General features: G+C 40.0%; 3 protein-coding genes across 4 annotated transcripts; 1 reads left to right on the forward strand and 2 right to left on the reverse strand.

Annotated features, from left to right (window-relative positions):
- Window positions 1-716: 716 nt before the first annotated feature.
- Window positions 717-3,430, reverse strand: LOC119719670 (glycoprotein-N-acetylgalactosamine 3-beta-galactosyltransferase 1-like). Its single transcript, XM_038189167.1, has 3 exons — window positions 2,049-3,430; window positions 1,151-1,827; window positions 717-933 (listed from the first exon to the last, which is right to left on the reverse strand). Exons 1-3 carry the CDS (start codon window positions 2,287-2,289, stop codon window positions 820-822), a joined length of 1,032 nt encoding a protein of 343 aa, XP_038045095.1. The 5' UTR covers window positions 2,290-3,430; the 3' UTR covers window positions 717-819.
- Window positions 3,431-4,523: 1,093 nt separating this feature from the next.
- LOC119719793 (monocarboxylate transporter 13-like) lies at window positions 4,524-8,960 on the forward strand. Of its 2 annotated transcripts, XM_038189282.1 has the most exons (4): window positions 4,525-5,201; window positions 5,660-5,803; window positions 6,100-6,912; window positions 7,285-8,960. In XM_038189282.1, the coding sequence occupies exons 1-4, from the start codon at window positions 5,015-5,017 to the stop codon at window positions 7,503-7,505; spliced, it is 1,365 nt and encodes a 454-aa protein (XP_038045210.1). In that variant the 5' UTR covers window positions 4,525-5,014; the 3' UTR covers window positions 7,506-8,960. The 2 variants fall into 2 exon arrangements, with proteins under 2 accessions (XP_038045211.1, XP_038045210.1); XM_038189283.1 differs by lacking the exon at window positions 5,660-5,803 and having other exon boundaries at window positions 4,524-5,201.
- LOC119719790 (integrin alpha-8-like) lies at window positions 7,845-23,768 on the reverse strand. Its single transcript, XM_038189280.1, has 28 exons — window positions 22,835-23,768; window positions 21,289-21,407; window positions 20,792-20,889; window positions 20,213-20,354; window positions 19,757-19,824; window positions 18,978-19,023; window positions 18,349-18,518; window positions 17,804-17,916; window positions 17,440-17,542; window positions 16,939-17,041; window positions 16,548-16,645; window positions 16,153-16,243; window positions 15,992-16,037; window positions 15,704-15,808; window positions 15,160-15,215; window positions 14,702-14,856; window positions 14,208-14,360; window positions 13,817-13,881; window positions 13,192-13,339; window positions 12,774-12,857; window positions 12,376-12,455; window positions 11,746-11,835; window positions 11,068-11,176; window positions 10,525-10,686; window positions 10,097-10,366; window positions 9,739-9,846; window positions 9,254-9,397; window positions 7,845-9,086 (listed from the first exon to the last, which is right to left on the reverse strand). The coding sequence occupies exons 1-28, from the start codon at window positions 23,008-23,010 to the stop codon at window positions 8,985-8,987; spliced, it is 3,204 nt and encodes a 1,067-aa protein (XP_038045208.1). The 5' UTR covers window positions 23,011-23,768; the 3' UTR covers window positions 7,845-8,984.
- Between the last annotated feature and the right edge of the window lie 61 nt (window positions 23,769-23,829).

A 23,829-nucleotide genomic window follows, 5' to 3' on the forward strand; every position in this document is an offset into this window, starting at 1 on the left:
GCAGAAATGAACGATGCGAGCTAGACAGTTATAAGCGCCCCTCACTATACTATCACTCACCAACGCCACAGCTTGGTATGGGCGACGCCCAACTTATCATCAGCAACAAAATATGACAATAACCGTGAACGACAGCGCCCATTTGCGGGCGTCATGATGTCACCTTAATTGGAAAGTGAAATGATGCGGAAGATTTCGATTGCACAGGTATCGTAGTTTTCACGTACTCAAAACATTGCCTCATAGTACCTTGGAAAATCCCCTGTAACGTCACGCAAAATGATACGGCTATGACGCCAAGTGGTCAAACCAAAAAGCGCCCTCAGTATATCACTGATCAGGAACGACGACGATGAGAAAAATGGCGCCCTCATTTTGCATTTTTTTATAACACGAGAAATCCCTTATGAATTTCCCTGCAGCAAATCCAGTTTAATCATAAGGCAATATGCCTAGGATGTATTTTACATGTCCCCGTATATATTCCGCTTTCCGAAAATACCATATCACACTCAAATCCACCAAATCCATACTTAATTCACTTCTACATAAATGCGGTCCACTATTATTATACAGATTGCGAACTTTTGGGCCTATATTTATTATGGTTACATTCTCAATCGGTAAGTTTGGTTTACTGCCAAATTACAACCAACTATACGGAGTCATTTTAGCTACATGTATATCTATAAAACTAAACACAGCTGTCCCTTGTTCACCACTGTTGTTTACTTTTCCGTATTATACTCGTTATAAGTTGGATACTTGACAATTATTATAATTAATATATACGTGTCTCGATCAGTTTAAATAATCAGGTCATCCTGAGGTCTTGACTTGTATTCCGTGTATGTAGAAGTCCAACAGCATCATTGACATTCGATCCTTGACGTAATGAATAGTAATGAGACTATCAGAACAGCAGCCAAGCCCCTAAGATAGAGAGAAAACAACACTTAGACGTGGTATGATGTATAAGGATGCACTGGAAAGGCAATGGAAATTGATCTCTTTAATAATTATGACAAGTTAGTGTTATACTTATCATCATGGATATTTAAGCTGTCCAGATTTTAGACAAAACTATGATCACACTGACGTCACATTGGTAATAAATTTGGACCGTATGTCTACCGTCCCGTACACTCACCTTTGCCACTCGGTATTTAGCAAATTTAAAGTACCAATCGGGAAGGTTGTTCTTGAAGAACGTTTCCAGGTCGAATGGCAGGAATCGACTTCTGTTCAGCTCATCCCTAGAATCTCCTGCCAATACACCTGCTTTCATCATACACTGCCCTACAGTTAAATCCTCAGCCAGGGTCATTGGCTTAGGTGCTCCACAGTTGTCTTCCATCCGTAGCTGACCTACAAGTCTCACTAAAGCTTCTTTGCTCATCAAATAGCCAGCTCCACCACTCATGTACCCCTGTTCGATGTACCACTGGAAGTGATGTCCATAATAGACTGGCGCGCAGCTGTCCTTGTCCCGTAGAAAGTGCCTGAGGTTGTCCACGATGACGTAAGTGTCGTCATCAGCCTTCATGAACCAATCAGCGTCGTTGAAATGGTGTTGGTAGATGTACAAGAATGAAGCCTTGGTCTTGCTCCAGAGGGCGTCTCGACCCTCGGCTACATCAAGGCCAACCGCGGGGAAATCCGGATCCGATTGAGAGCTCATGTATAGCGTGACGTCACAACGTGGACCCCAGGTATCTCGCACGCTACTGGCTCTGGTGTGCAGAGTTTTGGGTGACGTCATGACCCAACAGAGAATTCTGACTGGATTGGATGCTTTGACAAGATAAGCCAAATTACGAATACTTGTAAAATCAATATTAATAATGAACATAATGCAATGTCGAACAATCATCAAACTGTATTTTCATGAAACTATAGGTAGAAAGTTGAATGGCTTGCAAAATTATTGGCAAATATTAGGCAGTATATGTAATTAATTCTGACTACAAGCTGTTGCTTCTTAGTGATCAGTTTATAGGTGTAAATATCTGCACGAGATTCAACTGAGTGATTTTAAGTATTCTCACCATTTGTTGAGTGTTTGGTCGCTTCATGTTCCCGCCTTGAAGATGGACCATGCTGTGTCGTTGTTTGGATTTTCTGAGATGCATCTGATGAGATGAGTGCTTGATGTTCCATGTCGAATATTTTTGCTAGCTTTTGGGACCGACTCTCCGGAATTGAGTACAACGTTAGCGTCCACGTGAAGAAACTCCCACTGGCAAAGGCTAGCAACGTGATAAAAACGCCCCTGATGTTACGCGCCATTATTTAACGGGTGATGAAAATCACTGTCAATATCACACCCTCCAGGTATAGATTTGATCAGAAACACGAGCACAATTAGGGTGCAAACAGCACTAGCTGTGCTCGAATGACAACTATATGCCAATGTACACGCCTATAAAATAGTCATCAATTAATATATCACACATGGGATTATTATTTTTAAGACACCAGCATGCACCAGGCAATAGTAAGCGGAATGAGATCAATATCAATGTATCCACCGCCGCAGCAATGGCACATGGTTACACTACCAACAGCAACAGCTGTTACCGTTACATTTTTGTTTCAATTTAATTACTCGAGTGCGTGATAACGAAACGTTTCTTCAAATCAAAAGTAAACAATATGAAATAGAAACCAATTTACAAAAAGCAATCAATTGGAGAGGACATATAATAAATATATAGGCGTAGGCCTATATGTAACTTTTAGACGAAAAACCACCTTAAAGTTACCCCCCAAACCAACATAATTTTGCAAATGTTTAAGCTTTCATTTTGCCCTTCAACGATGTCATCTTATTAATTTTTTTTTCAAAGTCATCTTTGCTCATTTCAAGCCCCGACCTCGCACTTGTGTGATTTCATTAGTTGATTTGCTATTCTGTAGTCTGACAGCCATGCTTAACATCATGAAGGGCAGTCGCGGCACACAACTTAGAGCGCATTACAATGTATTTTAAATCATCGATTAACAAGAAGTTGTAGGGCCCTTAGTGCTAAAAACTGCGCACTTTTTGTATTTTTCATTAGCGTACTTGAAGTGGGGCGAATTGGAATAGTTCGACAAGCATGAACGTTTTACCGTTTTAGCCCTTGCAGTTTTATATTGCTGTGTAGCCAAATCGCCACCATAAGGCAAGGTAATATGACACAAGGTTCGCTTCAGGAAGGTACTTTACAATGTGTGGGTAGTATTACACAAAAAAATTGGAAGAAAAAACCCATGGAGTATGCCATTGCAATGACACCAAATAAATTATGACTATTATACCGGTAATAATGACCGCCTGTGCACAACATTTAGATTAAGCCAGTTGGGGTATATAATACGTGTGTATTTTGTTCACTATTCTGTAATAATAGTATTCATGATCGTCGGACTTGAACAGCGCTCCCATTGAAAGTATGGTTCCAGCCCCCCCCCCCCCGCCCCCACTAACCTATTGATTTTACGGAGGCCAAGTGCCCGGAGGAAAAACAACCTGCCTACATTTTCAGCAATTATTTGCTGATACCCCCCCCCCCAGCGCACATTCCTGGATCCGCCCCTGCATTGAAGGCGGTTGCTGTCACGGTGACCGGGTACTATACCTGTCTGTTATGTACTTTCAAAGTTCAACGGCATATTAAATGAACCATATCGTGCACAATGAGAAGAGCAGATGCGCATCCCACGCAGGTACGGTATGCGAGGCTACACCTCTATGTTCCGACACCCCTATGTTTCGACTGCACATAGGCCTATTCCTATTCCTAACCCTAACCCTAACCCTAACCGGGAGTAACACAATCTATGTTGTCGGAACATAGGGGTGTCGGAACATAGAGCAGTCACCGTATGGGATATGATGATGGTTACAAATTAACAAACTAGTGGTTCGCGTTTGTTAAGTTACAAACGCAGAGTGGTCGGCCAGACAACTATTTCATTAAACGCTGCTCAGTCAAGGTAAGAATACTAATTATTTTGTTAAACAACTTCTTCTAGGGTATGATACATTTCAATATACATGTTATTATGAACACGTTCACGTTTTTTTCTGGCTTGATGAAGTTATCAGTAAAAAGGGGGAGTGACTACTGATTTAGTTCGGAGAAGATACACGTTCATTGTGAAGTTAAAATATCGCATGAAAATATGGAAAATATACGTGTAGTATTAATAACACGTAACTTCCGGTTTGATGACGTCACAGAATAAGGGATCCATCTAAAGGTCGAACATTTTTCGCTACGCAGCAACCCGTGGTCCGATTTTTATGTTTTTGGTAGCAAAAGATGCGCAAAGCTCGGGTCACGAAATTTTTTTTTAGAGGCTATCGCGGAAAATGTTGAGGGGGTGGGGGCGGATTCCGCCCCCCGGCTCCTTTAGGATTAAACCAACAATAATATGCAAATAAGGCCCCTGGTTTTCCCACAATAAGTGTAGATTCGTACAATCTATTCAACTAATCCTTGCCCCCCGTGCTCTGAACTTGATCCTATTGTTAACCATTCAGAAGGGTGCACGCCAGTCAGGTATGTCATGTTCCATTCATCACGTTCGACAGGCCACGCGGCGCGTATATCCCCCACACGTACGTACGTACACCCACACGCAGAACATAGTAGGCCTACATTTACTGCCTTATTACACCATGTGTACAGTCCGTACTCACGTGTTTGTGCTTGCTGGTTGTACGTGTTAGTACCAAACCGGTCGTACGGACAATGGTCGGTGGTACGGTACACGCACGGACAAGGGTCGGTGGTACACGCACGTAGCCGCGTTGATTGTGGGTGCAGGGCCCGATTATCTCCCTTCGACAAAAAGCCGAGAGACCGCATTGAACAAGGCTATTATGTTACAGCTACGGGATTATACTGGATTCTGAAATCTACAGTCCTCTCACGTTCTTTGATTTAAACAGTTTTAGGTCAAGCACGCAACAAGCAGTTGCCAGCACTTTGTTCATTCTCCTGCTTGGATTCCAGTTCATGACATGTCGACGCAGGAGCCTCTTTGGGGTTGGCTGGTTGTGGCCAGCGTGCATATCGCCTTCCTTTTATGGGGCGGAGTCATCAAATCTGTCGGTGTCCTGTTACCAGCGTTAAGTGACATGTACGCCTGCGATGTCTGGATACTAGGCTGGATCATAGCAGCAATGTGTTCTGCAAACAACATAGCAGGTAGGCTGGTGCCTTGTTAGATTTGTATATGGGGTCCATTGCACGACAGTGGGGCGTTTCGGCGTGAGCTACAGAACATCGACCCGAATAATAAACTTAGATTACGTTTATTAAGGCCGTCACTCCTCGGGGAGTAAATCCCGTGGGGTGGGGAGGATTATGACGTCACTCGATGGGGCAGGATTCCCCCGAATATGCCGCGCCTCTCAATACACAAGGCCTATACCCATATTAAAGTTTTATTTAAGCTAAAAAATAACCACTGAGTGAACTAAAGGCAATGCTCTCTACCCAAACGAGCCATCCGCCCGCCCCCGGTTGTTGACTGCATGCATGCTTTACACACTAAGAAATGAGGTTGTCGTCTCGTTTCCTCGTTGCGTTTTATTAATACATCCCACGTTAAAAGAGGAGTAAAAATACAACATTTTGTTAATTTTTTTTGGTCTATACTATAGCTGTGTTGGCCAATGTGCTTAATAATCTGATAGGCGGACGCCTGACTGCCGTTCTTAGCGGTGTGTTAGCAGTGAGTGGTCTGGTTTTGGCCTCCCTCTCTTCTGGTGTATTGCAGTTTGGCCTATCCATGATTTTACTGACAGGTGAGCATAAATTTGGCACTGCCGTTGCAACACCAATTTGTATGGTGTATTGTTATGACATCATTTTGACGCAAAGTGAACGCTAATGAATCTGACGCTAGGCGGTGCCTTTCAAGGTGTCTCTTTAGCCTTCAGTTACACTTTTTTTCTGCTAAGGATATTTTGACGACGACAACGATGACAAAACTTAAAACCTTTTCCTAGCGAGGCCCTTAAACACGATGCAAACACATGCTTTATCACTGTATGTTGGGGCTCACAAGTTGTACTTTCTCTTTATGGGTATCTCTCCCTAGGTCCTGGCTTTGGTGCTTTTGGTTGCATCTGCAAAATCACTCTGGGAATTTACTTCAATGAGAGACTCACTTTGGCAACAAGTATTGCCTTGATGGGTCAGCCAGAAAGTTTGATCGTTTTCTCCATGTTCGCACAGTTCCTACTAGAGACTTTTGGTCCCCGTGGGAACTTACTTATCTTAGGAGCTCTCACAATGCATCTGGTACCCTGCGCAATGTTACTCCGCCCACGGCAAGTTAGCGGCCATCGACAATATCCCCGCCGTTGCTACTCGGCGATTGACAGCACCACCTCTATGAAAGACTCGCCGGTAAGCCAGGAACCGGTGGCGCTCATCGGCCGACTACTGGACGTCAACCTGTTAACCAAACTAGACACGTGGGTGCTCATACTCTCCTTTACGCTGTTCAGCTTTGTCAATGACGCCTGGATGACTTTCATGGTCTCCAACGCCATCTCGAAAGGTTTTGATGGTTACGTTGCAACTTCATTCAGCTTGATCGCCGGATGCAGCGCCATAGTCACTAGTTTCCTTCAAGGCGTGATGCTCTCAAAGGGTGTGGTCAGTAACCGTCTTCTGTCGGCGGTAGCTGCAGGAATGGGTAGCATTGCCCTCCTCATCAACCCAGTACACAAAGCGTTTTGGTCCATGAGTATATCCGTTGTACTTTACGGTATAACACTGGCAGTGCTCATGACCACTATACTCTGTCTGGCCATCGAGATTCTTGGAAGAGACAGAATCGCTGGTGCCCTCGGATGGATGGGACTGGTGTCCGGCAGCTTCAGAATCCTCTTGGGATTTTGCACTGGTATGCATAGATGCAACAGAATTCATCCTTTAAATGTGTTCATTTGCTTAGAATTAAACAATTGCTTTCTTCCCAAAAAATGTTTAGGGTTATAATAACTGCAAACACACACCTTGCGCGGCGTGTTGCCATGGAGCTATTATACACTGTACTGATTAATATAGCTGTATGTGTGCATTGCATCGAGTGGTCAGGTGACGTCATCAGCACGTCCTCTTTAGTTATGGACGTACATAAGTGATCAATCACCAGGCGGTTTTTGGTTGGATTAAAAACAAACAATCAAACAAAACACGTCGTCCAGTAAGTAAACATGGCACCCCATACTTGATACATGTGATCTAACTCATTTACAATGTAATTATATTTCAGGACTTCTATATGACGTCACAGGTGACTACAACGCTACCTTTGTGCTACTAGGATCAATGATTGGCCTTATTATACCGATACTGTACTCTGATACGTTGGTGTCCATGTGTCGGGAGCGGATTCGACCTTACAAAGAAAAAACAGCTCTATATCTGAAGCCCAATTGGGCGCCAGTACCCGCACAGAAACAGGTAGTACGTGTGCAGCCCCGAAACAAGTGAGTGCAACCACATCAACTTAATGTGGTTATAAGGCTTCGGCTTTTGATATCAAAATGCTGCAGTAAATATCCGTTGCCCTAGCCGCAAGAGGACGCTATAACAATGATTTGGAAGCCAGCCACGTGACTGATCACTGAACACTCACGTGACACACTTCAGTTATGCATCGTCGACCACAACCAATGGTTGTCCACAATTTCTGCAACCACATAGGGTCGCAACATTGGGGTCAGTTTGTATATGATATCAGTTAATCCATGCAATTTAGGTAATAACAACTCTGAACTTATTACAAAACTGAGAAGTCACATGATAAAATCGGCCGATGTCACCCCAAGCTTTAGAATGCACTGCCTTTATTCTTAAAGTATTTTATCTTAAAACAATTGTTTGAAATTAATATTTAATATGACTTTGGTTATCTTTTACTAATTTAGACATTCTGTTTCCTCCTTTGGTATAGAAGTTTGTTTACGTAACAAGTCTTGGAAACTTAGCCACAGGAGACATAAGCGGTGCCTCCAGCTGATGTTTTTAGTCTGGATAATTAGTTAAAACAGACAGCAGAACAGGGTTTAGTTGCGACTTAAAATCAATTACTTTTACTAAATTGTTAAAATTAACAATGCATACTATGGATATTTAAATACTTATAACAAAATTGACGTTTTAATCTGTATGCAGTTGTAAATTAATTAAAGTCATTAATAATAATTATATATTTATTTTACTGCGCAAATACACTTTAAAAGCTTTTTGAAGAATTTAAAAGTCTTTTTCAAACTGCAAGCTAAAATACTAAAATATACAACACATACAGTAACCTCTTATTAAACAAATTGTTTCGCTATACAATTGCGAAATAAAAGTTGGAACTGCAAAGTTGTTAAATTAATAAAAGTCTTTGATATAACCATTATGCCTACACTTAACAGCGCCCATTTACATCGGTATTTCGCGTGTTTAAATCAAACACACACTAAAAGCATTATCAACCTTATTTGAAGAATGTAAAAGTCTTTTTCAAACTGCGAGCTAAAATACAAAAATATACATCATGTAGAATTGGAACTGCTAAGTTGATATTAATAAGAACACTTTATTAACATTGCATAGCCCCTTATAATTATGCAGTTCAAAGTACAAGCGGAGAACCATTCAAAAGCATCTGCACTCAAAGCTGTCTATTATTTTTTTTTTTTTTTTAAACGAATGTTTGTATCATGTCTCAGTGCATTTTTTTTGTAAATTTTCGATTACTTGTAATTATATCTCGGGGCAGGGATAATACAGCTTTCATGTTCATTGAAGCGAATGCTGAGAAAGGTTGGTATGCAAGCCATTTAGGTACAAAAGCATATTGATTGTAAAAACGACGCCAAATGTGTTTCACAGAAATTCAGTGTTTATACTATTGCAATCAAGGATAAAGAAATGTGGTGTAGGGCACCTAGGCGTCACTTGTGAGATACCAGTGGTTTATTTCAGATCTTTATGCAGTACATCTTCCTCCCAGTTTTCCTGTGCAGCCAGTGCAGCCTGCTCGTTTGGTGCGATCTTCTTTCTCTGGAAAAACCCGCACTGCGAACAAATATAACAATAACATGGAAACTGAGTATTATTAACATCTTAGGAAAAATCAATGGTCTGTGCGAGTAAACTCTGCTAAGGTCATTTGGAAATGGATTGGGGTTTGCAGACAAAAGAAACTAGAATTACGGGATGAAAAATGAGTAAAATGATCATACCTTCCACAATCCCAGTATGAGCAGGAGTAATATGAGAGCGCCACCTATCGCCGCTACGATGTAAACCCACAGAGGGATGATAGTGACTTGGGTGGGCGGAGGACCAGGCGTCTCTGGGGTCTGGCCAATCACTTGAGTCGTTGCCTTGACAACCAGAACATACCCAAATATGGAAGTAAGCTTTCACCAATTTCACATCTTGACATCGAGTTCGGTACGATAGAAATGTACATCGATTGATAAATGCTCTCGTTCAGATGCGAGCTTTAGGGAATGTGTGTTGAAGTGTGGCAATTTTAACAAATAATAATTTGAATAAAGCTCATAGGCATTGTCCAACTCGTACCAGGTTTACTTCGTTCATTAAAGTCCTAATTATTTTATTTGCTAGTAACATCATGGTGGCTTTACATGTTTTTAACTAGAAACTTGGCATTGTGAAGTTGAGTAGAGTATAGTCAGCATTTGAAGCGATTGTCATTTACCTGTGCAGTAGCTATTGGGAAGGTATCTGGTAGGAGCGACTCTCTGTATGGCATTGTCAACACGGTCGCGTTAGCGGTGGAGGATATGAAGACTGCAGCGTAATCTTCCTGTGAATGAGCCCGAAAAACAATAATAGGCTTGATATACCGCCAATGCAAATTCAGTTTTATTTCAATTTAAGTATATAAGACAGAATTGGCGAAACTGTTCAGCCGTGAGTATGCCGAGTTTTGCCGATCCGTCGAACCGAGCTGAAGACAGGCTGAAGGGGCTGAAACCAGACCGCAATCAAAAAAGCGATGTTAAGACAAAATCTTGAAGGAAAAAACACCAAATAAGTATATTTCTTCCTTTTACCTCTTTCAATGTTTTGTCGTACAGCCTGGATTTGATTCGTACGAGGGCGCTGTCTATATCCTCACCACGAACCCTGGGGGCACTCATGTTACACGTGATGAGCACGCAGTGAGGTGATTGGCTGCTGCATTCTATAGTAACTCCCGTTCCAACTTGAGGAATGGCTGACATGGAGCTGTCGTCAGCTTGACGCCGTTTGCGGAACTTCTTCTCTGAGATCAACAGACTAGAAGAGTTGGAACTTTCCTCATTAACATCCTCGCCCGCAAGCTTAAAATATGCAAAATAAGACCACAGAAATTATACACTTCTTGCATAAAGAAATCAGAATTTAGTATACAATTCCACCGATGATATGAATGTTTGATTGGCAACTCATTTCAATGTGAAGTCATACGTCTCCAGTAGTTGAGCCATATGCCACATACCTCTAGATTATCCGGGTTAACCCCGCCTTGCACGTGACAATCCTCCCCCGTTCCAAGCTTGGCGCTGATTGGATACAGCAAATAGTGTCCATCAGAATCAACCAATGGCCAGGCGATTTCAATCCTCGTCAGGCCAACCTCACTCGGACCCTGATTGCGGAGCTGCAGTAAGAAATAAACAAAGATTTCCTAATCTGCAGACATGTTTTACTTCGTGCCAAAAAAAATAATGAAAGTACGCTTTCGCACTGCATTCCTAAGGGCTTTTAACTTATTCAAGTTCTTAAAGCTTCGTAACATAACCAGTCAAAATCGTGCTCAATTTCCTGATAACTGTTTTTCTTATTGAAAACGTCAGTATTGGTGATTATGCTAAATCTTACTCGAATCCCAAGCAATAAAATGATCCTGTACTACCAGCTTCAACATGAAGGGGCCAATGTTCTTTTGATATTTTCTATTCAAACCTCTATCGCCTTGTATTAAGACTCTGTGGTCTCGACCTTCTATATATGACCTTCCTTTATGACCTTTGAACCTCACCATATATAAATGCGTGACCTCTGCCCCTGCTTCCTCCTCTGTTTTGGGGTCTGGTGGCGTGAAGCTGCGGTTGGAGCGCACATAAATAACCTGCTCTGGTGTGGAAACCCTGCAAAGTACAAGTCAGTCAGTTTATATAATATTCCCCTTTTGCAATATTTACTGAGGGCGCTTTATATTACAAACAAACAACCATGTGTTTTTAAAAGAAATCTTCGCCATATTCATCTTCTAGGAGTTTCAATGTGCATATATAAAATACACATCACGTGTAATGATGCCCATGGCAATCATACTGTATATAGAAAGGATATTCATTCATTCATTTATTCATAAAAAAAACATATAGGCCTATTTCCATATTGCTGAAATTTAGTTACTGTTCATACATAAGAGTTGATTCATGAAGTATATGGATAACATAATATAATTCAAAGTACGTCAAATGTGCAAAATTTGTCCGGGATAATTTATCAGTGTAAACACTTCTTTTCTTGAATATAATTCTGAAGTCGACAAGAGAAAGTTTGGAAATCACACAATTTCTTTTTGGACGTCACCTTAATGTTCATGAAAAATCCTAAATGTAAAGACGGATGGGATGGCTTTGTCTGCAGCACAGTTTCCTCAAGAAGATTAAAGATAAAAGAATCATGGACTTGGAGAAGATGAGCCTACCCGTATAGACCAATCAGTGCTGTAGCATACACATCCACCGTCACATTGGCATAGTTGTCACCCGTTATATTCATTGCTTCGAAGTTTAAACTGAAAACGAAGATTGTTTAGAGCAAAAATTAGTTAATCATGCAAAGTCTTTTGAATTATGGCTGATGCCCATTGCTGTACAGTTAATACCTCTAGGATAATAATCAGTATACATTATGATATTCTCAAAACATTTTTTTTTGGGGGGGGGGGGCAGGGGGAGGGGAGGGGGCATAACGGATTCGTATAAGCTCTGCAAATTAACGTATACCATAGTTCTTGAGTGTTTAAACACAAATCTTGAATCTTGTTCTTTTAAAATGCACTTGGTGCCTTATTAAGACTAGTTACTAGTAACATCCGTCGGTGGACTGATGCCATATAAGCAGTGCTTTCTTCACCTTAAACCTCTCAGCGGGTTTGCATCCCTCCGCAGTGCCTAGGAACTTTGGAATCCTTGGAATCCATCATAAGAATAGAATTTGTAAAAGTAACAAAGACAAAGTAGGGGCTTTGGGGCGTGAGTGTTGAGGGTTTTATATTGTTGTCATTATTATCACACTAGATAAAAAACAACAACAGTTGACCACTTTTTCATACCTGTCAACCTTCATGCTTATAGTCAGTTCATCTTTATCATCGGTCAGACGGTCGTTTGCGAAGGTAATACCAAAACTCACCTACAGCAAAGATGAAACATAAACGTTGCCTTAATTGAGAACTCGATTGGTGTTACAATTCTTGGATGCAGGTGGCGTTCTTTCAATCAAAGAAACATCAGAAATGAGAATTTGACGTTGATATTCTTTTTAGCTTTCCACTAATATCTCAAATGAAGTCAGACCAATGTTTAACTGGAGTAAACCAAAATTGACTGGTCAGTACACGAATAGTAGACCTACTATATTAACAGTACTGATTAAGATACATCGTCTCCCACTTTTTTGTTTAAACCATCCATAAACGACTGACGAATTCTATAATTGTTTGCTACTCACCGTGTGTTCTTCTGGTAGAGGATTTCCAATGTCGCAAGTCAAGATATCAGTGTCTTCGTCTGAGCTACACGTCACCGACAAATCCTATTAAAACATCAAAAATGGGTTTAATGTTCACTGTTTAAGCATGGTTTTCACAAAACAACCTGACAGGAGGATCCTAAAACTGGGCTCTAATACAAGCATGTGGCTAAATCAATGAAGACGGAAAATAATAGACGTAGTAAAACACAAACTTGTCTATAGGCATAGAAAAAAGTAAACATTGTGAGGGTAAACGTTTTCGACTGGGAATCAGCCAATTTGATTAGCTGTTCTTTATTTTCTCAGAAAATAATATGTTGGCCAAAACTTCTACTCTCAAGTAACACGTACTCCTTACAGCAATATTTTCTGCTATCAAGAAGTTCGACCTTACCGTCGAGGTTCTTTCTACCCGCACGAAGGTCATTCCCTCCGGGACGAATGCCTCAAATGTCGCTTCGTATGCATCCTCGCCATTGTTAGTCACTGTCACAAGCAGACCAAGCTCCCAGTCGTCTCCTAACGCAACTCGCTGGGTATCTCTGGGCCAGAAAAGCCAACAGAAGATACGTTTACAATTTAGGATTTGAGGCTTTGCATAGTGGAGTATCAGTATCGTTTCGGTTTGTTTGCGGCAACACCATGTGGTAATACCTACTTTAGTTCAGTATATAGTTTCAGTTCTTATAAGAACTTGTTCTGCTTAGTTCTAAAAGATCTTGTTTCACAATTATGAAGTCAACAACGTTACATGCAAACATCAGTGATGCCGGCAGCACAATCTTGAACCAATCACAAAATGGCGTAAAATTCATCAATAATATTGATGATATTATATTTATACCGCTCGAAATGGACAATTATTTCATAATCCGCTTACTTCTAAACTTCTGCAAAGGTTATCGGTGGACAAAAAAGAATTAGAAAAAGATTATTCAAAGTAAATGTAATACCTCTATATTAGAAATGTTTTTTCGCTAATTGTTAAAGAAATACTGAATCCTCGCGGCTTGACTTACGTCGTAGCGGTCAGCATCAGGTCTGGGGTACACAGATAATTCTTGCAAGTGTTTCTGATTAGAAGCTGTAACATAAGAAGCAAATGAATGCAGTGTAATGTCGTTTTATGCAATTCTCTTGAAGATGTCACATCAACCATTCAACAAGGCAGGAAAGTTGTGTTCCTTTCAAAAGTGATTTGGCTAATCAGTAAAAAAAAGATATTTGTTTTAATAAAAAAGGAATCGAGCAAGAGCCAAAAGGCAGAATTCTGTATCAATAAAGGTGGCCTAAATTTATCTGGTAAAGGTTGTTCATATTTACTGTTTAAAATAAGCTCAGATCATATGCTATGAAGACAAATATCACACTGTTGTATGGTAGCTAAATCTTCGAAGCAATACATCTTACCGATTGACGCAGGAAAGGTTCAGGGGTCGTGTTCAGAATGGGCGGTACAGGTGTGGAAGCCGAAGATGGTCCCTGGGCAGTAGTGGTTTCTTTAGGGGCGAGCTCGTAGCTAAGATGGACTGCGATGGGAAGGTTCTTCTCCAAAATCACGAGCTGAGGTTTTTTTTTTCAATAAAAAAACTGACTAAACGTTCGTAACATTTTACAGAAAATTTTAAGTAATCATTTCATAAATGATTGAAAAGTGGTATGATGTGGATTTTGAAGATGGATATTTCTTTTATGAACCTTAGCTGCCTGTCAATAAAACTTTGCGAATTGACCAATTAGATTACAGCTTTGGTCATGACCTCGATAGCTTGGCCGAACTCGCTAATAAACACCGTGTCACATGTACATGTACATGGCCCAAACAGAAACGATCCAGTTATTTTTTTAATTTCAAATGAAAACAAGGATTTGACTCCAAGCTTTCCACGAATCTAGAGACACACCTTCACATAGACCAGGTCTTTCTGACACATCTCTTCATCTTTAGTCAGCTGGATTCTTCTTGTCAACTCTGACTGATCCTGACTCGAGTCCAGCACAAATGCTGCACGGGACGTGGACGATAACGCTGCATCCAACTGCACACTATACTTCACATCTTGAAACAAAATATTCAAGATTAGAACCAACCAAAGAGAAAGTGGAATATTCTTTTAAATCAGTTATTACATAAATTGGCACTTATTTAGGGAAAAGTATATTTGAACAAAAATATTAGAATCAACCTGTAAGCGACGATGGAATAATATTTTAAAAATAAGTTTTTACCTAAATTTGCAATTATTGAAGGGATTTCGAAAGCAAACGCGATAGGAAAATTCTCACGATCAACCTTTAAACAATTTAACACTGCAAGTAAAATACAAGAATCAGGCTTTCAGAAATGGATTTTCTATTGTACCGATGGTAGTTGGGATGTCGGAGCCTTTTGCCGTGAGACACGTTGTGACGTTGAAGCTGGAATTGAAAAAAAAATTAACTGTATTTTCCCAAACATTTAGATTTTCAATCATTCCTAAAAAGAAAAAGAAAAAAAAAAAGAATGTTAACACAGGTGTAAATTTGAAGTCATGCTCCAATAAGTCATCGGGTTGGCGTAGCGGTACTTTCCTCGCCTATCCAGTTCGTTAGTGTGGGCCAATGTGGATTGGGTTTTCAGTCCCTATACCTAATTCCGTGGGTTTTCCTCCCACATCCAAATGTGATTTCTTCACAATGCCTTCTCTCTGGGCCCACTGGGAGACCAGTGGATTCCACTGAGTTAAAATAATAACTAAATATTAAGGACATTAAGTGTGCGCAATATTTCAACTTTTCACTTTATTGCTATGTAAAATGTAAAGTTATCAATATATAGTAAACAGTTTGCTATGCTCAGACCAATTCGAAAAAAAACCTATTGAGATCAAGTTTGCATGAAATATAACTGTGGCCAGTGACCTTACCTAGACACTTCCTGCCCAGATGGTAGCTGGTAGTCCCTCACATCAAGGTTGACAAACTCAGGTTCAAAGGTCAAGGACTTCTGTATCTTAACAACAGGTCTCGCCCTGCAAATTGATTAATAATGCATTAATGTTTCTCATCATAATTAGGTTAACATGTACCGGTATAAGCACGGGCGTCGCCAGGATTTTTTTCCGGGGGGGGGGGGGGGCAAAGCAAACTTTACCCCAAATTGTCTTAACTTTTTCAACATATTTTGGTTCACATCATGATGGTTCTCCACTCACCTTACAAGAACAGAAGTTGCCGACATGTACGCACCAACAAGCATATCTATGAAAAAAGAGACAAAAACTAAGAAAAACGCAGCAGACTCATTAAAATATTTGATATTTTAAAGAATTAAGTAATAAACAAAACAATTAGTTGTTTTTTTGTATCTTCTTACCGCTGTAATTGTTTCCGTCCATATCTAGTCCACCCGATAGAGCGGTTCCAAATGACACGATGTTCAAACCAAAATCTGCTGGTCGAAGCACCTGCAAACAAATGAAGATCAAATTTGATATAGGCCTAATTGCGGACCCCATAGAGTAGTATGGTGTAACTTTTATGGTGTGTAACTGGAAGAGTTTAATATTCTTATGTGGACCCACTGCCAGAGTATGGGGCTGTGACTATTATTACCCACCACCTGTATATGTTGACCATGGAAGTAGCAAAATTATACTTCTGAAAACTGAACTTTTAATCATATCTTTCCATGTATGGAAGTCACAAAGCTGTCCGATTATTCCAAAGGTATGCTATCGGTTAATGTTTGACATTGGTAATGTGGTCTACCTGAGATGCAGTCTGTTTAACGCCTCGCCTTCGCCCTAGATAAATGTACACAATACCGGAACCATCCTCGCCGGCAAATGGGGCGCCCACAGCAATATCTGGTCACCAAAAAACACACTTTAATATCAAACAAATTTTTCAAAACTATTTGGTAATTTTTGAAAAAAAATATAAGTTTTAGGAAACTCTGATAATGTTGATATTATGGGAACATGAAAAAAAAATTGGTGGAATCATAAGCTACAAAGGTATGCCCATTGTGCAGTTACATCTATCGATTTTGCCCCTCAAATAAACTCAAGGATATTCCAAATCGTACGATTAAAAGTTCAACATTCTTGTTTAAGTTTCTAAGTATTTTGCAAGTAAAGGTCTTTAATGGTAGACTTACCATTAAAGTCGTCTTTATTGACATCTCCAATGGCAGCCACAGCAAAGCCAAACTGTCCACCCGGGTATGTGCCCGTCAGCACGTCACTTTGCGTGAAACCTCCCTGAAAAAGTTTGAGAAGAAAAAACAATGAAGACTCAAATCATCGATCAAAAATAGCAGAAGAATAACCGGATCTGAAAGCCGAAGAGCGCACACGGACATCAAAACACGGGAAAAATTTAAGAAAATAACAACATTTCGATTTCTAAGGCCCAATACCCCATTAGCATCGCAGCTTTTTTTATCGATTTCAAAATAGGTATGAGCAATCCACCTAAAAAGTGCTTGCTTCTAATGACAGACACCAATTCAAACATTGCTTTTGAAAAGGTAAAACATCTCCATAAAAACGTAGTTGTAGTCTTTTACTCCTTATAGGTTTTGGGGCCTTCTGAGCTACAGTGCCTAGTTGTGCTTGTTTTCTTGCAGAAGATTCCAACATAATTGCCTGATACTCACATCAGAGAGCTGAAGATAGACGTACACTCGACCGACTTCCCACCTGTCGATCAAACTGTCTGGATCGACATACATTGGTGCCCCAACAATGATGTCGTCAAGACTGTCGAACCAAAATGAAATAGAATTCAAATGAGCAGAATTCAGTTCATTAAAAAAAATGAAATTTGAAAAAACATCGCATCACGTTACGTTAAGTCACTATACTGTAACGAAAACAAAAATAATTCATTTCATTATTACTTCATCATAAATATTTACTCGCATTGCAATTACGGGTAAAATGTGATTATACAAACAAGGATGCACAATAAAGGTGAACAGAAATAACTAAAAACAGCAAATAATCATGTTGTCGACGTACCCGTCAACATTCACATCTGTAATGGCCAAAGAATAACCAAAGAACGTTGCAGGTTGTTCTCGATCTCCATCAATGTTATATACTGAGTTAAAACTTTCATTCAAAATAGACACCTGCAAAAAGACACAAATTGGTAAAACAGGTTTGAGTCTAATTTTGGAAACTATATCTTCATATATAGTGCCTAAAACTAGGGGCTTCAGGTGAAAACGCTTTAAAATATAGAATTGAACTCCATTCACGAATAAAGGTAAGAGGCAGAGGCCGCTTAGTATTATTTCGAAAACCTTCACGAACTGTATTTAAACTCACATTTCACAATATTTTCCCTTTAATTGGAATTTGTGCAAACGGCCATAATACGTAATTTGTTTTTGTCTTTTTTGGTGTTTTTAATTTTCATATTTGTATATATATATTTTTTATTATTATTCTTATAATTTTTTGTTTGTTTGTTTGGTTTTTTTTTTGGGGGGGGGAGGGGAGTTCTCTGTCCAGCAATACGCATGCACGAGAAAGCAGCCAATTAAAAACCCTTGTCTCACCGTTCCGACAAAGGCGCTGGCGTGAGGTTCACTGACTGCATAGACGCCGCCATTGCCGAAGCGCCCTCTTTTGACCATAAAGCCCCGGTAGAAGTTATCAAAGCTGAGATGTCGTTCTTCGCTGTGCGTGGACGCCAAGGCATTGTTGAGGTCAACTGAGAAGAGTTGACCTTGAAAAAAAAAACGAAAAGAAATATTCAAAAAAAAGAAGAGAAAATATAAGTTTGTTCAGCAGATAAAACAACCGAAAAGAGCTCGGTAGGTCTCTCTTCGCCTTACGTGATGGCCGGGTTCGAATCCCGCCAAACCAACTTACGGTTCAGTCTACCTAATTCTGTGGGCTTCCCCCTCCCCACCTCAAACTCATATTGTTTTTCCTCCTCAAAGTATCTTAATCCAATATCCTAACCACATTGCATGTGTACTTTTAAAGAACTCTGGCACTAAAGAATAAATAAATACAATAAATAGAAAGGAAAAACATTTGAAAAACTATAGTGATGTGAGTAAACAAAATGTTTGAATCATGGTGCCTTCAAACATAATCATGAGAATCCCAAACAGCCATATCGTCTGGACTGTATTCCAAGATTTCAGCCGTTAATTATATGAGGAATGAATGTCCATACCTTGCCAGTAGAAACTTCCTGGTGCACCTAGCAGCAACCTTGCATCCTAGACAAAACGAACGGAAGGAAACAATTGAGACGAAACAAGAAAGTTAGTGTTTTTATGATCGCTTTGGGGGTATAAAGATAAAAGACAAAAAAAAAAACCCAAACCCAGCAGAAGAGGTTTTGTTTTTCCAAAAAAAAGGCTTTTGAAAACATTTCTAAATTTCATTTTCGCTTTATTGTCTTTCCGTTGTGTTTATTTGTCGAAACTGACATTGGGCAGCCAGGAGAGGGCGGGATTTTAAAAGGTAACAAAATGGCGTTTAGTCGTCTTCAAGAACAAACACTTATTTGAAGATAACAATATAAATGCTCACAGCCAAACATTATCAGCATCCAGACTCCATCTTGTCTTAAACAAAGTGTTTGATACCGGCCAAGCACATATTTATTCCCATTGATAAATACCTTTTCAGTAAAATAAAATTTAAAAAAATCCAAATTTTTCGGTCCAAAAGTCAATTTTTTTTAAATTTTCAACGATTTTGTTCAACAATTTTACTTTGTTTTTCGATACACCGCTCTGGCTATGGTCCTCTCGCGAGTAGTCGTAAACAACTCCTTACATGGAGATTGGCGCGCGCGTTGCGCGTACTGTGTGATGTGGCGCAGAACGAAGTCAGTAGGCCTATAGTGTGAATTTAGGACTATGAAATACTGACTCACCGGTATAGTATTGCGCATGCATGCCTACGTGAGGATTGTGAACGTTCAACTAATAAAACGGTACAAACCTGTGTAACGGATGCACTGAATCCAGCCTGGCAGTAAGATTCGAATTTTATGCCGAGCCGGTCTGGTTCTGATGACGTCATCGAAGGGAGAACAAATGGAAGAAATGGACAGATAAGATTATTTACACAAAAATCCACATTAATGTAACTTAGCACTATCTGTATTGCATGAAAGGTCCCCATTTTCTCACAGCTAATTCAGTCCAGTCACCCCAGTGGCGCATTTCACACATAACACACCGATCTATTAATATTACTGAGCCCCGCCTCTTTGATGTTGTTGCACGGTGCGCAGTTGTATAACTATTGTGTTAATTAAGCAGGTTAATTAAGACCGGTCGAAATGTCACGTGATACACGAACAACCACGTCCGGTTCTCTGTTTCTAAACGTCCCTAAAGTAAAGATGTTTCTCGGCCTAGTATCCGTGAAATAGACCCGGATCTGAGACAGTACCTGCGCCTGGTTTTTCGCATGGGGCGACCTCTTTGATGTCAGAGTAGTTACCGCTAGCAATGTAGCAGGTACCTGTGACATAGCGCTTGGTGTTAGTGGCGTTGTATTCCTCAATTGTCCATATTCTGCGTGGCGCACATGCCTGTAATACCAACAAAATAAAGAAAATTAATTATATATCAAAAAAAATATGTAAAAAACATGATACGCGTCCTGACCAGTTCTTAGAATTAACATTTTAATTTTTTTTCGGTATTGAAACCAAGGATTCCTCAAAATTTCCCATGGCGCTGTAGCTCGCAAGCCTGAAGAAACCCGTATAGAGGAAGACAATCAAGAATCGCTCTGTTTTTGATCAAACGGATGGGAGGGAAACCCTATGGATGAATAGGGAGACACTGATCCATGGCCTTAGAGGATTGGAACCCGGGTGGTACAGGTGGAAGGCGAGGGGGAAATATCACTGTGCCAGCTGGATTCCCCGCTACCAATCAAATAAACTCGATACTCCATTTCCTTATTTTTGGAAAAATTAATATCTGAAAAAAAAAAGAACAGAAAAGATGGGTGTTGCCTTACCACGATCGGGCCATCTGGTCCGGCGCTCTGCAATGTAGCACCAAAGAACTGGTTGGATTTACTGCCGATCTGATCACCATCGTCATTGTATCGTTGCCCTGTGGTACATACCAAAATTTTGACAGGAGGTCTAGAGGCAATTAATTGAGCACTTCAGTTGTCTAACGTTAATCTCCCGGACTGATTGGGCAGCACTCAGCACCAGAACCAACAAGAACAATGATTGACATTTAAATAAAATGTTATATTATAGTATTGATTAGGTTATTGGCTAACAATTCCCCATAATGCTGTACCGAATACTCTCGCATACTTTGTAATTTATTCTGCAAAGTTGCGAATCGACAATAAACTGATTGCATAGAGCGTTCCCACTGAGAACGTTTATTAAAATTCATTGGCAAAGGAAATACATACTATACGAAACGTCTGCGCAGAGGAATATAGGCCTATAGTTGTAGTTGAGGGCGCCCTGTACAAAGGGCATTATTACCAACCGGTTGAATCAAAGTCGATTTGTTGGCAGTCCTCTGCAGTGACGGGACAACGAAACACAGCGCCCCCTCTATCCACGCCAGGCTGAGCGGTCTGTGCACGAGGAGCTCCCACTAACAACCTTCAGACAAAGCAAAGGACTGGGTCAAGTTTAAGGTCACCCATGTTTTATCTCAGAATAAGCACAATTATTGTGTCAACCTCAGAATAAAATGCTGTGGCTGTTTTGACGCCACGTAGGCTAGGCTTACAACACTACTAATAATTGTTCCAATTAGTGATGTGTGTTTGGAAATAATACGATTAGGAAGTTATAAGCTTTCAGTAGGCCTACATGGCAAAGATATATTAAAATCTTAAGTATACATAAATCGACAGAATCCAAAAACATATACCATTTCAAGGATTAAAGGCTTTACCGGGGCAGTATTACGTAGAGCCACCCATTTTAAATCTATATGTAGATAATGATGCACTATTTATATTGGCTAAAAATGCAGCTGACAGATTCGGAACTTTTCCTGGTGAAAACATGTCAAGGAAGCTACAACGTAATAAAAGCAATTGCACAGAAAACTATTTTACCCGTGATAGTCGAGCAGGAAATGACTGTTTTTTTAAATTTAGTTTTGCTTTCTTTTTGCCAAATGCATATCAAGCCATAATCATGCACAACTGAAACGGTACATACTGTATGAAAAAAAAATGATAATAATTTGTTTCTCCTTTAAAATTATCTTATTTAATGAACGGGGAACATAGTATACAACCTGAAAATAAACAACAGACAAACAAATTATTATCTAAAGCAATATTCATTTTTTTAAACGGGCAAACAGTAACGGATGTATCCTGATGATAGGCATTTCCCGTTGAAATTATTTATAATAACAGGAAGTATGAAGATCTTATTGCAACCACTGCAGCAGTGGGCCAATCACTCCCACGGTCCAGATATGCCTATCTCATGAATAGTAAAACCAGTCCAACCCTAAATTTACTATAGAAAAGAATACAATATGCCACTTTTTAAAGTGAACATGATTTTATTCCAATGTAAATATTTTCATGTCCATTCTAAATACTGATAACCATTTTCTTTTGCTTAACAAACTTCAGCACTTTATTATAAATATTTATTTTTTAAATTCAAGTTCCCATGAAGAGCAGATCTCAACTCCATTTCCTTATAGAAAAAAAAACACTCTGCATAATACTCAAAGTAACAAAGACTTAACTAACATACTATTTTAAATACATGCAATGTACATAGCATTTGCTCTGTAGTTCAAAATAACACTCCAACAAGAGAAAAAATGAATCAGGTTCATGCCACCATTTGACGTATACATGTACTGTCAAAATTCAGACCATTGAAACAAACAGGCCTATATAATTCCTCACAAAAGCTTACGTCACATTTAGACCTAAAATATCATCATTGAAATTCAGAAAAGTCACTATAGACCTAACTTTTATTAGCATATGCAACAAGTGTAGGCCTTTGGTCAAGACTTAAAATTTAAGGAGAAATTTCTGTGAACTTACACGTTCGAGTCATCCTCTCGATGCAGAGCCACCGCATAACCGAACAGGCTATCCGCCGTGCCGTACCGTATGATAGGGCTTCTGGTATCCAAATTAAAGGCACTGGTCTCACGTCCAATAATAACTACCACCAAAGACAAAACAACCCAGAGGTCTGGGAGTTTTAGACGGCACATTGTGTGATGAATCGTGGAGGTAGAATTAGGCAGCAACTGGTAGAAATAAGCGCCGTGATGCCACTTCTCTGTCCAATTACTAGTTTGTATTGGTGCGTGTTTTTTTCTTCCACTTCGGTATCAATGACAGAGTTATGATGAAAACAACATAAGGCAAACATATTAAATACACACGGGAGAGCGCTTGTAGTGTCGCTTGTCAGTAAGCTTCATCTATCATGACCCGATGAGGAAACAACCTTTTGTCCTTGGCACGTTCTTCTCTGTGCTGCAATTGTATTCAAACGAATACGCATGCGTCTCTAAGCCCACAACCCATTTTTGGAACTCTTGACGATGACCGCGCATGACCACGCATGCGCATATAATGTATAGGTAAACTCAGCACTGGTTAATAACATCAGGAACTCGGGAGGATCTGAGAGGAAATCGAATTGTGGCACATGCCCCGAGCTTGAAATTTGAGTGACAACCATGAAAGGAAATACATGTAACTGCAAAGTACAGTGCAAGCCCCCGCTACGCAGCGGTGTTTATGCGGATGGGCCTTGGTAATCTAGGCCGGAAACGAGGTGGATTTCGGGACAGTTGGGTTTATGTCGTCACTTCCGGAAGGATGGTAACACTCACTAACAGTGCGGTGTTCGAACCGCCTACGGCTTATCCAATAACAGACAAACTAAACCGCCTTTTTGTCTGGATTGTTTTGTATGGAGTTTGTAAATATATTATCGACACCTAGAGAGTATTTCAACCCATAGGCCTATCTAGATGTATACGACTGAATTAGGTTTAATCGAAGTCAAATCAACCACATTC

Source organism: Patiria miniata, unplaced genomic scaffold (genome assembly GCF_015706575.1).
Source record: "Patiria miniata isolate m_02_andy unplaced genomic scaffold, ASM1570657v1 HiC_scaffold_8, whole genome shotgun sequence".
NCBI classification, from domain to species: domain Eukaryota; kingdom Metazoa; phylum Echinodermata; class Asteroidea; order Valvatida; family Asterinidae; genus Patiria; species Patiria miniata.